Raw genomic sequence first — 13,706 nt, 5'->3', positions numbered from 1 at the left:
CCCCCCCGACGACGGCGCCGCGGAATGCACTCGGGCCCAAGGCCAGGCCAACTCCCCCCGTTTCAGGTCCCATCTTGACTCGTTCAGCAGCCGATCAGGATTCGCCTTAGAACTCCCTGTCGGGTTCTCTCCGCCCCGCCTGGCGCCTCGGGAAGACGAGGTCATACCCCCCGGTCTACCCCTTCGACTTACTATGAGGCATTATATCGCCAGCCCCCCGTGGATCCGAAGTGCACCGCTCGCTCCCTCCGCTTCGCTTGCGCCCATTTCTGTCTATCACTGATATGTTTGGTCTATCTGCTTGTCCGGAATCTGGATATTGTACATAGCCCTAAATCTCGCCCGATATCAAATCCAATTCGGCCTCTCGCAGCCGAGGTAACAGGCCCCCCAATGTGACGCACACGTATACATAGAAGAGGGAAAAAAGGAAAAATTTCATGAAAAGAACGTAGCCAACGGCTGCTTCATCCGGGCAACTCGCTTGAAAGCAGGAACATGACAGGATGTAAAGTGGGGTATGTCAACGTATATCCGGAGAGCCCAATTGGCTCAACAAAGGAATGGGAAGGCGGTTGCAACATGCATTAAGATCTCACTATCTCGAACGTGGAGAAGAAGAAGAAGAAGAAGAAAGAAGTATAGAAATAAGAGCGCCTCAGGGAGCAGAAGAAATATCATACGAAACAGGTGTAACCGCTCTGACTAAGCGTAGGTTGGAACCATCCTGGTTCACGACTGCGGCTGGGAAGGCGGAGGCACCTGCTGCATCTCGATGTCGGTTTGCGGCTCGACATTCCGAGGGAGATACTTGCGCTTCATCGTGCTCAGACGCTGGTCGCCTTCATGATAAGGCTGCTTGAACTGCATATACGTCGGAGGCCGTGGCCGCAGGAAAACGGACAGCCAATTGCGGAAGATGTTGCCCTGGGTGAAGGGACGATGGCGGTCGGCTTTCGCAAACTTGTGAGAGTTGAGATATTCTCGAGTCGTCTCACCTCGACCAACCAGAAAAAGATGGTAAGCCCATAACGAGGCCGGGTATGGTGCAGCAACTGCTCCGTAAATCACCATGGCCCAGGGCACTCTCCATTTATCGATGGCCGTGCCAAAACTGACGTGCTCTCGTGACCGATACACCAAAATATGGGCGAGGCTGGCGCCAAGTAGGAACAGAGCAAGGAGCGTCGAGGATGCAACAAAGGTGAAAAAGTATCGATAGTTACGCCGGCCAACGCAGTTGTTGAGCCAGACGCAGTGATGATCAAGGGTCTCAACGCAATTATCACATACCCGGCAATGGTAGCATCGGGGAGGGCGCCAGATACAGCAGGTCTTGCAGTACTTCACAGGCACGTCCATAGCTGCGACGTCCGACGTCGCCAGCTTGACCATTACCCAGTCGTTGGTTGGCGGGCCTATCGCCAACGGATCGTCTGTAGGATCCGGTGGTGGCATCTGGTGAAGGTTGCGAGGAACAATCTGGACACAACTATTAGCAATACAGGGTGTGTTGTCTCATTTGGATCTTTCTCTTACCCCAGGATCAACGACCGAAGCGTGTATGAATGACGAGAAGCACAAGTAGAAGAGGTAAGCAAACAAGATCGGAATGGCGGGCGAGATATGATGCCAAAGCCAAGGAGCCCTATGCACCGTTAGCTACCCGATAACTTCAGGATAGAAACAGGATGCTTACGAATATGCGAAGAACAGAGCCGAAGGTACAATCACAAAGATTGCCGTTGCGATGTTGACGGGCTTGTCCCGGGAGTTTTGGAGCCTTCCGCCGCCGAAGAAAATGGTATTTCCGACAAAATATTCATAATTTTTGCCCAGACGGCCTTTTCCATGACTTATTTGCGGTGTTTTTTCGATAGACCCAGGGGTGGAACCAGCTGATGAAAGCCTCTCATGCGTCCGGATGTCACGGTTATCTTGCCCCTGATTCCTATTTTGCAAGGAGAGGAAAGAAAGCGAGGACCTCTGAGAAGGGTCCGGATCATTTGAGCCATTATAGTTCGCCCCCATGCTGAGATGCGGTTGTTGAGCCTTGTAGGCCCTCTCTTTGTCATAAATAAGTTTGGCGCTCTCGCCTTGACTTCTCCCTGTCGTGTTACCGATAGGACTAGCATTCGATGTGTTGCGGTCTGGGATAATAGGGTCGGTATATTCAGTGCCTCTTGAGGGAGGAGCTTCTTGCTCGATTGGGGGAATGGACCCTTGAGGCATCGTGCTATTGGATATCAAGCTCTGCCTGTTCTGACTCGACTGGTCATTCCAATCCTCCGACGTATCCGTTGTGGTTCCTTTCGTCATAGGTCGACCTCGATGAGCCTGGAGTCGCTGAGAAGACATGGGACGGAAGAAACCCTGCGCAGCGAGCGAAGGAATGTGTGATCGACTCTGCCTGCTGCCGGAGCTTCCTGGTCTATTCGTCCATTGACTGCTCGATGTGATAGAGCTCCTGGCGGGCGGGGGTGCTCGCCGCGTTACAGACGCTCGCGATTGAGCTGGATGCGATGAAACTCCCGTATATGCTTGGGACTGTTCTCCATCGTCCGAAGCCATGTCGGTCACTCGGGATGAGATTCCGCCCACGGAAGGGGGCCGCGGAATACCAAGGACATGTTGCGCGGGCGCCGAGGTGGGCGTATCGCTGGTCTCTGAAATCGCGGAAGATGAAGGCATATTGTTTGACGTAGATATATGACTCCTGTTTAGTTATCGTGGCGATATATCATGTTGCGGCCGAACAGGAATGAAGCGATTCCGGTCGGTGGATCAAATGTCGGACGTCAACCAGGAGCGCGGTGCTTGAAGTCTCGGTAGGAGTGGGGTGAAGGAGTGACGAGAAAATGTATACCGAGGGAGAATCGAATCAACGTGAGGTTGAAAAAAAATGAATGTAAGCAACCTATATTGGACAGTGCTCAGTTAGCCTCATATGAAGGACGGGGATCCAGGCCGCCCCCCCTGTCCACATGAAAGGAGCCAAGTGACGCACCTTGGGATGGAGTTGCGTTGATTGCAAGACAGCCGGATCACGTCACATCACGGTCGCAAGTCAAAACCCACGACTTGCATTGGCTGAAGGGAGAATGATGGACGCAAGCACCCCAAAGCCTGGCAAGTGGATGGCATGCGCAGCAAACACGAGGGTTTCTTGCAATCAATACCGTATGATTATAGTGTAGGTGCAGTTTGGGGGGGAAACTTAGTTACTAACGAGTAACGACCGACTAGTCGGGAACTAGCTAAGCTCAACTGAGCTTGGTTCAGGCCGTCAGGCAGTGAGGCCACCACGCGGGCTGCTGAGTCAGCACCCGCCGGAAGCTGGCCAACGAAATGTCACCTGATGATGCGCCGGCAACATCATCGTCCGACGCCCACCGATTCTCCCACCTCCTCCCTCAAGTCCGACTTTACCCCCCCGTCCTCGCAGGCAGACGTCCGCTCCTCGCAACACATCACAATGTCTTCAATTGCTGCCATGGCCTCCCGCCGGGTCTTTGCCCGCCAGTCCCTTCTCCGCGCTCCCCCGCGCCGCTTCTACAGCGCCTCCAAGGTCGAGGAGGCTAACCTCGACAAGGCTCCCAAGCGTGACCCCGAGCTCTACGTACGGACCCATTGGCCGATTCAATCCAATTGCGATCCTATCTAATTGGGGAAAAAAATAACAGGTTCTGCTCGGTGTTATGTCCGGTGCTTTCCTGCTTGCCGGATGGTGAATTCTTTTCCCTACCCTTTTATCTTTTCACAATGTCAGCAGGACAATCTTGCACACTCGACTGCAAAATTCCTCGACACTCTTCTGCCATTACCAATCGACCCAATGTGCTAACCATGCTTCGACAACAGGTACTTCGGCAGAAAGCCCACTTCCGTCACCTCCGAGAGCAACGTCCGCATTGGCGAGAGTGCCATGCCCTGGGAGCAGACCGACGAGAGTGGCAAGGTCTACAAGTACCAATACCACCCCCACGGTGACAAGAGCCAGCCCCTGCGCAACGCCCCCAGCGCCTTGAACACCGTCATTGTCCCCAACGTTACCCTGCCCGCGGTATTTACTGCCCCGTCCTTCTACTTCTATGTGGTTGATATTCGCCACCAATATTCGTCAATGCAAGCAGAATCGCTAATATACCACTCCGTCTGCTTTCTAGGACCTCCACGAGCGCTTCAACAAGTACGGAAAGGAGGAGTGGGACTACTGAATAGTCGCACGCTGCAGGCAAGGCGGTTGAGATTGCAGAAGTTGAGGCACGTCGGCGCTGATCGCTGTACACTAAAACTCGTGAAGATTAGAGTATGGGGCGAGACCGTTCTTACAAGAGCTTTGCGCATAGTTTGTTTTGACGAGATTCATTCGAATATTGTTTTCGTTGCGCTACAACCAAGCCCTCAAAACGTGAGGCATGTACAATCAAGTAGGCCGCTAACGCCAAATAAGTAATCATGTACAAAAAGTGACATTTCGTTAGTCTAAAGTAGGAAGAAGTTACTGTTCGAAGAGGAGATACAGGAGAAGTAGATGAGAAAAGCCAAGGATGGAAAGCAGTACAGTGATCCCTCACAGACGCTTCCGTTCTATTCAAGATTGGGTCGCCTCGTTTACCTCGCTGGCCGGTTTAGGGTCAGGCGAGGATTGCTGCTCGTGAGAGCTACCTTGCCCGACTACTGAAGCTGGGCGGTCCTCAGCAGGCACGGGCGGCTGTCGTCCGACAGTTTCAGGGTTCTGGCCTTCGACGTCGGGGTGCGGCGGGGCAAGTTGGCCATCCACCATATCAACGATATGGCCATTCTCCAAGCGAGTCTTCGTCTCGTGGCGGGTCTCGAATTGGACCTTACCCTCCTTCTTCAACGCAGCGACAAATTCTTCATCCAGGACATTGCCGTCTTGATCGCGATACTCCACACGGGCCTTGGAGCTGTGCCGTGCCCGTTCCGTGACAGCGGGTTCCTCGGGCTCCTGGGGCAAGATTGCCTGGTTCTGTTGCGGAGCCTGCTGCTGTGGTGGTTGTTCCACCACGACGGGAGGCGCTTGTGGCACAGACGCTTCAGTAGTTGGGATGGCCGCATGTGTATCCACAATTTGGGTTACATATTGGTCAAGCTGTGATCCTGTCAGCATCGGCAACGTGGTGTACTATTGCTGCCACACGAGAGACTTACGCTAGTGTAAAATGTGTTACAGTCGAAATCCCACGAGTCCAAGAGTTTCACCTGATTACAAGCCTCCTGTGTCCAGGGGTTGCCATAAATCAAAGGCGAGTAGAGGGTGAAGGTAAAAATGCTGATGGCAAGGAAGATACCAGCCAGGATTTTGCCAATGACCGGTCGAGATGGCAAACCAAGGCTCTGGATGCGGTTGGCAAGGAAATCAAATTCCTGGCAGAGCGCAATGATAGCAAAGTAGAGCGCAGGGAAATAATGGTGGAGGAAGAGCTGTCGCGCCATGAGGTAGAAAGGGAAGTAGTGGAAAGCCCAGCCAAGTACGCTGGTACCGACTTCATAGTCGAACCGCTTGAAGTTCACGTTATTATAGTCACCACAGCTCCGCTGCCAGCGGAGAACAGAGAGACCCTTGAAGAGAATGTAGACACCAATGGCCACGGTAGACGACCACCAGATGAACGGGTTGCCGAGGAGGTAAACTTGACGGTGATCCTTGCCCCAGAAGTTGATACCACGGAGAAGGGTTGGCCATGACGGCGGGCGAGAATCCCAAGCATGTGATTCAGTCAGACCAGCGTTGGTAATCCACATCACCTTCTGCAGCTCCCAGAACTTGCCGAAGAACCCGGGGTTCCTGTAGTTCACCTTCTCCGCGTTCTCTGCGAGCATGGGGTGACTGTTCGACTCGATGTACCAGATGCTGTTGGGCAGAGTAGCTTGTCTTGCGCACGTCACCTCTTGCTGATCAAAACCCCACTCGGGAAGCTTGACTTTGTGGGAGAACAACACACAGCCAGTCATGACATGCACAAGGCGGAACTTGGTCTGGATGGTCCGCAGCCGCTTCTTTGCCTCCTCGCCCTCTGACAACGACTTGACAATTTCGACGCGGAAAAGATCGTTTGCATCACCAGGAAAGCCATCGTATCCATACGCAGACACTTCAAACTGCCAATCAACGTCTGTCACAGGAGGCCGCTCATCATGCGAGTGAATTCGTCTCCGTGTGATGAAGTGATTCAACCTGATTACAGCTCCGTCTTCGATGTGCTCGGCAGTCAAGTTATCCCAGGCCAAGGGACCCTCCACTGATCCGTAGGGACCAAGAGGTTGAGTCTGGTTCTCGAGAACGAAGACGTTGTTTTCATCCTTGTGGGGATAAAGGGTGATCTGTTGCTGCTTGCTACCCGTCGGGTACATGTGGTTGTGAGAGTGAAGATAACCTCCCTGAGTGTTGAGGTGACGGATGCTGACGCGAGAGCCAAATGCAACATCAGCGGGAACGTCCTGCATCCCTTTCGAGTTCAGGGTCGCTTGGAACTCGGACGACATGAATCCATCTCCATCACCGGGGTTTACAAGGCACAAGAAGTGGATTCCAAACATGGCGCAGTAAAAGCTCAGGGGGATGACAATCAGACAGAAAACGCGAGCAAAGAAATGCTTGAACCACAGGCGCTATGAAGTTAGGGGTTAGCATCTGCTCGAGAAAGTCGGCAATATATAGTACATACCGGTGTCACGTTCTTTGGGTCACCAAGCAGCACCCACAATTGAAGCACTGTAAGCGAACCAACCCAAGCAACTGTGAAGAGACCAACCCATTTGACGCTGAGAGTAGCACCCAGGCAGAGGCCAGTCGCAGCGAGCCAGAACCACCAGGGTCCACGGAAGGCGTGCAATGGTCCCAATTCTTGTTGATTGGTGAAGCATGTGAAGGACAATGCCGTAAGCGCAGTGAAGAACACCAATGGGGAGTCCAACAGGATCAGACGAGATTGCGTGATGAGACCGTTCTCTGCACTAAATCAGCATGGGCTACTGACCCTCGGGCAGTTACGGAGGCCTACCAAAGATCACGACACCAGCACCTAGCACTGCAGTAAGAGTGCGACACCCGGATGCCTTCAGCGTCAAGAACATCAATGGAATCGTAAGGACACCCAGAATTGCCGGTAGCATCCGCATTGCAACGTATGGCACACCGGGTTCAAGATAATCCTTTCCAATATCCTTGAAATCGAAATCGCCATCAAAGCCCGCCAGCCAGCCAGCAAGTGTGATGAGCAATTTGGCAAGAGGGGGGTGGACATCCATGAAAAAGCGGCCCTTGATGTACTTTGTCGCAAAGCCTCCGAAGCTGTTCGTCACGTATTAGAACGGGGTCTGTCTTCACCGGGGTTTGCGGATTGGAAAAGGCATCGACACATACTGGACTTCGTCGAATACAACGCTGGAGGGTTGGTAGATCCTGAACAACCGCACCACCGCGGCCACAATGGTGACCAGAGCTAGAGTTCTGTAGTCGGAGGTGGGAAGATGGAAGATATTGTTATCCGCAACACCATCTGATTTATAACTCGAGGACTGGGCGCCCGCCTTCTTGCGGTTCTTGGGACCTGGCGAGCGGCTGGGAGAGCGTGACGATGATTTTGGCGGAGGCGTAACCGCCAGAGTATCTTTGGATTTGGGCGCCATTGTTGAGGCGCTTGTCGAACACGGGGATAGAAAGAAAGAAGGAGAGGACCGGACAGTGGTGAAAGGGGGTTATGTTATCCTAAACGAACAAAAAAAAGGGCAATTGATCATCAAGAGCTACCGCGGGAGAGCGAAGCAATGACGGAGCCCAGACTGCAGAATGCTCCGACTCCAGGGGAGTTTTGGAGGACCCCCGCTGAACAGGCACAAGGACGATAGGTGAGTATACAAAGTGGACAATCAAAAGAGAGTAAGAAGTCAAAAATGAAGCGCCATGACAGGAACGTAGACAAAAAGGGACCGGAGTGAGCAAAGAAGGTGACGGACGAGGCAACACGTGTGGGACGATTTAGGGAGGCGGCCGGGATAAAAGCGTCGGCCGCTTTAAGGCCAGATCGTCGGCCGCCTGCGAAGTTGCACTTTTTGCCCGTCAGCAACAGTCCGTCAGCATACTACTGCGGTGCAAGCCCCCGGGCCAGTCATCGCCGTTCCTTTCTCAGGCAGAAGGCGAGTTTAATTGTAATTTTAGCCTACAGCCCCTCGTCTACGTTCCCCCCCTCCTCCACCGTCCAAGCTTCGAGCCATGACAACAGCAATCCATTAATACCATGGCGAATGCCCCAGCGTTCATGGACGGCCTTTACCTAAGATTGATTGACACGCCAGGGACTGGCCCATCGCGGTTTAGCCCCGGGCCTGGCCAGCCAATCACAAACTGCAAGGGACAAGCGCGCGGGTAGCCGCTTTTGCTGCGCTTAGTCAGCCGTAGCCGCGATGAAGTCAAGCCGAAAAGGACATCAGATATCGGCGGGTCGCCTCAGTGTCGCTCCCTCATCCCATCTCGCATCTCCCCATCCCGACCGGTGAGAACCATGGCGTCTGCAAGCAATGGAGCTACCCCGCTGCCGGAGGAGGTGAGCAAGCCTCCGGAGGGCGTTGTGTTGCCACCTAAGGATATTCGAGGTAAGTTCCGTGTCTATGTGAGAACTGACAATGGAACCAAGCTGACATTGCAACAGCTATCGTCGAGAAGACAGCCGGCTATGTCGCTCGAAATGGTGTGGTCTTTGAAGGTATGCCTCTCATCCGTTCTATGATCTGCCAGACGAATTACGCAGCTCACATGCATTCTTTCAGATCGCGTTCGCGAAAAGGAACGGAACAACCCCAAATTCTCCTTCCTCAACCCCGGTGACGCATACGCACCCTTCTACCAATGGCGTCTCGTCGAGATCAAGGAAGGGAGAGGGACTGCGGTTTCTGCTGGCCGACCAGGCGAACCAACCCCCGCTGCTGAACCCGAGAAACCCAAGGGCCCCGAAGAACCGCCGGAGTTTCACTTCTCTGCGCGGATGCCCATAATCAATGCGCAAGATTTGGAAGTCGTCAAGCTTACTGCTCTATTTGTCGCTAAGCGCGGAAAGTCGTTCATGACCTCGCTTGCTCAACGAGAAACTAGGAACTTCCAGTTCGACTTCCTGCGCCCGCAACACAGTCTCTATTCATTCTTCACCCGACTCGTCGACCAATATACCATCCTCCTACGCTCCGAAGGAATCGACGCCGCCACGACAGAAAAGAAGCGTCTCACAGACCTTGCGCACAACGTCCAAAACAAATTCCATGTCCTTGACCGCGCCAAACAACGCGCAGAATGGGTGAAATACCAGCAGCAACAGAAGGAAAAGAAGGAAGAAGAGGAAGAGCAAGAACGCATCGCCTACGCGCAGATTGATTGGCATGACTTCGTCGTCGTCGAGACCGTCTGCTTCACCGAAGCTGACGATCAAGTCGATCTCCCTCCCCCGACCTCCCTCAACGACCTTCAATCCGCCTCCCTCGAACAAAAAGCCATGATGTCCCTCAACCCCCTCCGCATCGAAGAAGCCATGCCCACCGAAGAGGAATACCCTACATACTACAACGCCTACCCCCAACAACCCGAACCCGTACCCGTCGTCCAGCCCGCCGGCCCCGTCTATCCCCCCCAAGGGCTCCCCCCTCAACCCATGCCCGTTGCCCCTGCCATGTCTCAAGCCGCCCAGGAGGAAGAACAATGGATCCAGGAACGGATGCAAGCTCGCGAACAAGCCGCCGCCGCCCAAGCAGCCGCCAAATCCGCCCCGGGGCAGCAACAACAACCAATGCGCATCCGCTCCGACTACGTGCCACGCGCGCAAGCCCGTCGTCTGCACCCTACTGGTGCCACGGCACTTTGCCCCAACTGCCACCAGCAGGTACCCGTTGGCGAACTCGAACAGCACATGCGTATTGAACTGCTCGACCCTCGCTGGAAGGAGCAGCGCGCCAAGGCGGAATCCCGCAGCGCAACGACCAACCTCTCCACCGTTGACGTGGTCAACAACCTCAAGCGACTGGCCAGTCAACGGAGCGACGTGTTCGACTCGACCGTCATTCCTGGCGGCGCAGACCCAGAAGAAGAAGCCCGACGGAAGAAGATGGCCTTCGAAGGCGCCCCTGGTTCAGGCCCCGTGCCGCCGGTGGTTGGACCTGCCGGTGGGCCGCCCAATCCTCAGAGTATGAATATCGAAGAGCAGATTCGACGGATTCACGAGCGGCAGGCGATGACGAGGAAATAAATTAAGTTGCATGGTTTTCTTTGCTTTCTCCATCGGGCATACTGGGAATTAGGACCGTGTTTTATCGGAGGCGTTTTCTATGTCGGAGTAAATAAACCTTATTGATAGGTCTTCTTTGAGGTGAGACAGATACTGTTAATCTCATTTGTAAAATCTTGATACTATTATGTTTTCTTGTCCCGCATATGTAGAGAAACTATCACAGACTCATGCGCAAATGGGTGTTCTACGAGGGTGGCCTACTAAGTAGAGAATGTGCTTGTGGTTCTAGTAATCATGAATTCTCGCTTTACTTATGCTATGATATGTGCAAGTAAAGCCGTCACCCTGCATTCCTGCAGCATCCGCTCCATAAACCCTGAGATCTCTGCCGCCATGTATATCGCATAAAAATGAGTCGACCGCAAGATAATGCATGGGGTAATAACAACAGAAAGACTTTCATGCAACAAAACCTGGAAAGAAGACGCTTTCCGGTGTGAAAAAGAAACACAAACTCATTCGAATGCCAGGTCATAGTTCATCCAGAAGTGCCTCCCCACATCGGCCATCGGTCGCTTCCCGATAGCGCTCAGCAAGTGATTGGGGCAGGAGGAAAGAAACACAAGAATGGGAGGAACTTAGGGAAGCGAAATAAACAGAGGAGGTAAGAACAGAACCAATAAGAATAAGTATACAAAGAAGAAGCAAATGGACAATGAATTATAATACATACCACATGCCGCTCTTGACTGATATAATGTCTTCGGATGCAAAGGACAGGATCGGTGAGGAATTAAGCAAGCAGGCATGGTTGAAATAGATCGGTATATGAGAAGAAAAAGGTTTGAAGAGGGGGGGAAGAAAAGCGCATGGTAGTTGGAAGTTGATATCAAAAATCAAGTAGAGTGCAAGGCAGTGAAAATACGTTCGTGTCTTCGAACGATAGCAATCGTGGTCAAATCAGCATCGATCACATCAGTTATCTCCGCTCTTTGCGGCGTCAACTTCAACTGTGGGTTGGACTGTCTCAGTTTCATCATGAGTAGTCTCAGAAGCAGCTATTTGGACAATAGACTGCTTGTCCATGTCATCCCCGAGGTCTGCCTTCTCCACTGGTGCGTTGGCCTCAATTGGCGAGACCGCCGTGCTGCTGGCCGTAGATTCTGACTCGGAAGGCGCAGACACAAATGGGTCGTCTCCCACGGAACCCTCGTCATGAACGTGCTCACTGTCAATTTCGTCCAGATTTTTGGTTTGTATAGTCATGTGCTCGGGAATCGTTGAGATAACGGATCGCTGACACTCTTCACGACTCTCGGCGGCAAGAACCTCTGCATTCTCATTAAAGGTGGGGATATTCCCTTGAAAGCCATTGTTGTGGGCGAATAGAGGAATGATTCCACCACCAATGCGCGACCAGAACATTCTCTCCCTCAACCGAATAGTTTCATCCCATGCATCCTTTTCCTCTTCCGAATCGCCGATACGAACATGTCCATCGAGGATGAGTCGAAGGTAGCCAGTAAATTCGCAGCATGAGCGCACTTTTTCTAGACACAGCACACATAGGGGGTATCGTTGAGCAGTCTCGCTATCGGACGTCCGGAACCGATGAGTCCTCTCGTTGATGGAACCATTTCTGCGTTCGCCACATAGTGAGCACGGGAACTCGTACTTCTTTGCTGATGGTGGCATCGGCTCTACCAAAAGACTCCCCTCGCAGATCCCGCTCAAAACCGAGCGTCGGGTAAGCCATGATATTCCAGGTGCGGCATCCAGCCTTAAGGTTGGTTCGACATCTTCGGCAAGCACCCGCTTGTAGAAGCGGGTCTCCTTGAGAGGGATGTGAGAGGTCACGGGCTGTGGAGAAGACACGCTGCCATTGGGAGAATGTGTCTGAGATTTGGCGGGCGATGACGACGCTGAACCAAACCCACCGCTTCCCAGGCTAGCCAAGCTCATGACATTCAAGCCAGCGTAAGACCCACTTGTGGCCCGGCTGGCGGGCTTGGAAGCTCTGGATGTTGTGAAAAGTTCTCGGAAATCTTCGTACGCCTGTATATCTGTTCGACATACCGACTTAATTAGGTGAGGGAAACTGGTGGACGGCCCTGGAGTAATTTCTTCACAAGGCACGGTCTCCTCTGGTATGTCGGGAGTCTCGGAGTTCTTTTTTATGTGCAGAGGATGCCGCGGCGCCGTTGGAGACGATGGCGCTGTCGAGTTGATCGTGCGGGCGTCAATATCGTCTTTGGAGATGTTTAATGCCTGCAACACAGATTTTAACTCTGCCAATTGCTCTTGATGCGATGCAAGAAGTGCTTCAGTGTCTTTTACTTGAGAGCGCAGCTGTTCATTTTTCTTCTCCACCGCTTCACGCTCGAGCTTAGCAGCAGCGACCATCTGTTCAGAAGGAAACGATTAGTTGATTGACTCAAATCACGAAATATCTCGGAGCGACCTACCTTGTTGGCTTCTTCAAAGAGTGCGGCAGTCAACGTCTCCAGTTCTTGTTCGATTCCCTTCTTTTCCTTTTCCGCGAGCGCGCGCTGCGCCTTTTCCTCTGCCAAGGCAGCTTGCAAGCGCAACATCTCGTAGTCGACGTCGGCCTTCTTGATTAAGACCTCCTGGTCGATATCTCGCTGATAATTTTCATTTTCCGACTCAAGGACCCGAATCTTCGCTTGGGCCTGCTCCAATTCCTGGCGGGTTGCGACGAGGTTGTCGTCAAGTGTGGTTTGATTATTGATTGCCTGCACAAGCTTGACGCTCAAGGCTGCGACCTCGTTGCTCAGATCTGGGTGGTGCGACTGCGTAGAACCCGGCGTCTCCGACTCTTCCGAGTGGCTCGCAAGCCTGGGGTCCCTTAAGGTGCTGAAGCTGCTTTCTTGGAAATTTCCAACACTGGAAGAACGGAGACCGGGGGCCGGCTTTTCGGCCGCGATGCCGGACAGATCATTGGTGGACCTGGCTTTGGTAACGGTTTTGTCGGGAGAAAGAGAGTTATTCTCGGAGGAATGTGACCGTTTGTGGCTGGTGGGGCGTGGAAGCATTGTCGAAGGTGTGAGGAAGTTATGGCGGGAATAGTACGTGTGAAAAGCGATAAAACTGTCACTGGGGTTAGCAACCGTTGACTGCATAGAGCATAGCATGGGATGTGCGTGGATACATACTCAGCCATGATGACCGTGGGGTGTGGGCACGGCAGCTGCAGAAGAACAGGGTATCACAACACTGGGGAGGGGGGGCGGGTGTCACAACCACGTATATAGCCGGTTGGCAACTGTTCGCATCTGCAATTCCTGGCAGAGACAAAGGCTGGTTGGGACGTGTGCATGGAACAATTAAGCAGGGGGGGGGATAACGTGACGTCCCCGCCAGCGCGCAGACTGGAGAGGAATTAACCAGTCGGGGGCCGAAGCATTGAGTCGCAAAAAGGAACGGAATGGAGGCAGGAAGAGAGCGGCG

General features: G+C 53.1%; 5 protein-coding genes across 5 annotated transcripts; 2 read left to right on the top strand and 3 right to left on the bottom strand.

The window, feature by feature from the left end:
• Positions 1 to 720: 720 nt before the first annotated feature.
• erf2 (palmitoyltransferase ERF2) lies at positions 721 to 2,822 on the bottom strand. The gene is made up of 3 exons (XM_025605916.1): positions 1,700 to 2,822; positions 1,540 to 1,648; positions 721 to 1,482 (listed from the first exon to the last, which is right to left on the bottom strand). The coding sequence occupies exons 1-3, from the start codon at positions 2,689 to 2,691 to the stop codon at positions 733 to 735; spliced, it is 1,851 nt and encodes a 616-aa protein (XP_025465017.1). The 5' UTR covers positions 2,692 to 2,822; the 3' UTR covers positions 721 to 732.
• Positions 2,823 to 3,475: 653 nt separating this feature from the next.
• Positions 3,476 to 4,435, top strand: BO94DRAFT_521730 (uncharacterized protein; the record flags this gene model as incomplete). The annotated part of the gene is made up of 4 exons (XM_025610160.1): positions 3,476 to 3,619; positions 3,684 to 3,727; positions 3,862 to 4,063; positions 4,167 to 4,435. The coding sequence occupies 4 exons, from the start codon at positions 3,476 to 3,478 to the stop codon at positions 4,215 to 4,217; spliced, it is 441 nt and encodes a 146-aa protein (XP_025465016.1). The 3' UTR covers positions 4,218 to 4,435.
• On the bottom strand, positions 4,391 to 7,994 carry pmt1 (protein mannosyltransferase 1). Its single transcript, XM_025612276.1, has 5 exons — positions 7,391 to 7,994; positions 7,029 to 7,318; positions 6,693 to 6,976; positions 5,176 to 6,636; positions 4,391 to 5,116 (listed from the first exon to the last, which is right to left on the bottom strand). Exons 1-5 carry the CDS (start codon positions 7,654 to 7,656, stop codon positions 4,595 to 4,597), a joined length of 2,823 nt encoding a protein of 940 aa, XP_025465015.1. The 5' UTR covers positions 7,657 to 7,994; the 3' UTR covers positions 4,391 to 4,594.
• Positions 7,995 to 8,089: 95 nt separating this feature from the next.
• BO94DRAFT_521726 (putative pre-mRNA splicing factor) lies at positions 8,090 to 10,416 on the top strand. The gene is made up of 3 exons (XM_025610159.1): positions 8,090 to 8,619; positions 8,676 to 8,729; positions 8,794 to 10,416. Exons 1-3 carry the CDS (start codon positions 8,529 to 8,531, stop codon positions 10,254 to 10,256), a joined length of 1,608 nt encoding a protein of 535 aa, XP_025465014.1. The 5' UTR covers positions 8,090 to 8,528; the 3' UTR covers positions 10,257 to 10,416.
• Positions 10,417 to 10,993: 577 nt separating this feature from the next.
• BO94DRAFT_169620 (guanine nucleotide exchange factor SEC2) lies at positions 10,994 to 13,551 on the bottom strand. The gene is made up of 3 exons (XM_025605915.1): positions 13,412 to 13,551; positions 12,704 to 13,346; positions 10,994 to 12,641 (listed from the first exon to the last, which is right to left on the bottom strand). The coding sequence occupies exons 1-3, from the start codon at positions 13,417 to 13,419 to the stop codon at positions 11,214 to 11,216; spliced, it is 2,079 nt and encodes a 692-aa protein (XP_025465013.1). The 5' UTR covers positions 13,420 to 13,551; the 3' UTR covers positions 10,994 to 11,213.
• Positions 13,552 to 13,706: the final 155 nt, after the last annotated feature.

The sequence above is a fragment of the Aspergillus sclerotioniger genome (assembly GCF_003184525.1).
Source record: "Aspergillus sclerotioniger CBS 115572 chromosome Unknown BO94scaffold_23, whole genome shotgun sequence".
Classification (NCBI taxonomy): domain Eukaryota; kingdom Fungi; phylum Ascomycota; class Eurotiomycetes; order Eurotiales; family Aspergillaceae; genus Aspergillus; species Aspergillus sclerotioniger.
Note: the sequence above shows the minus strand (reverse complement) of the source record. Positions and strands in the feature narration are given on the sequence as shown.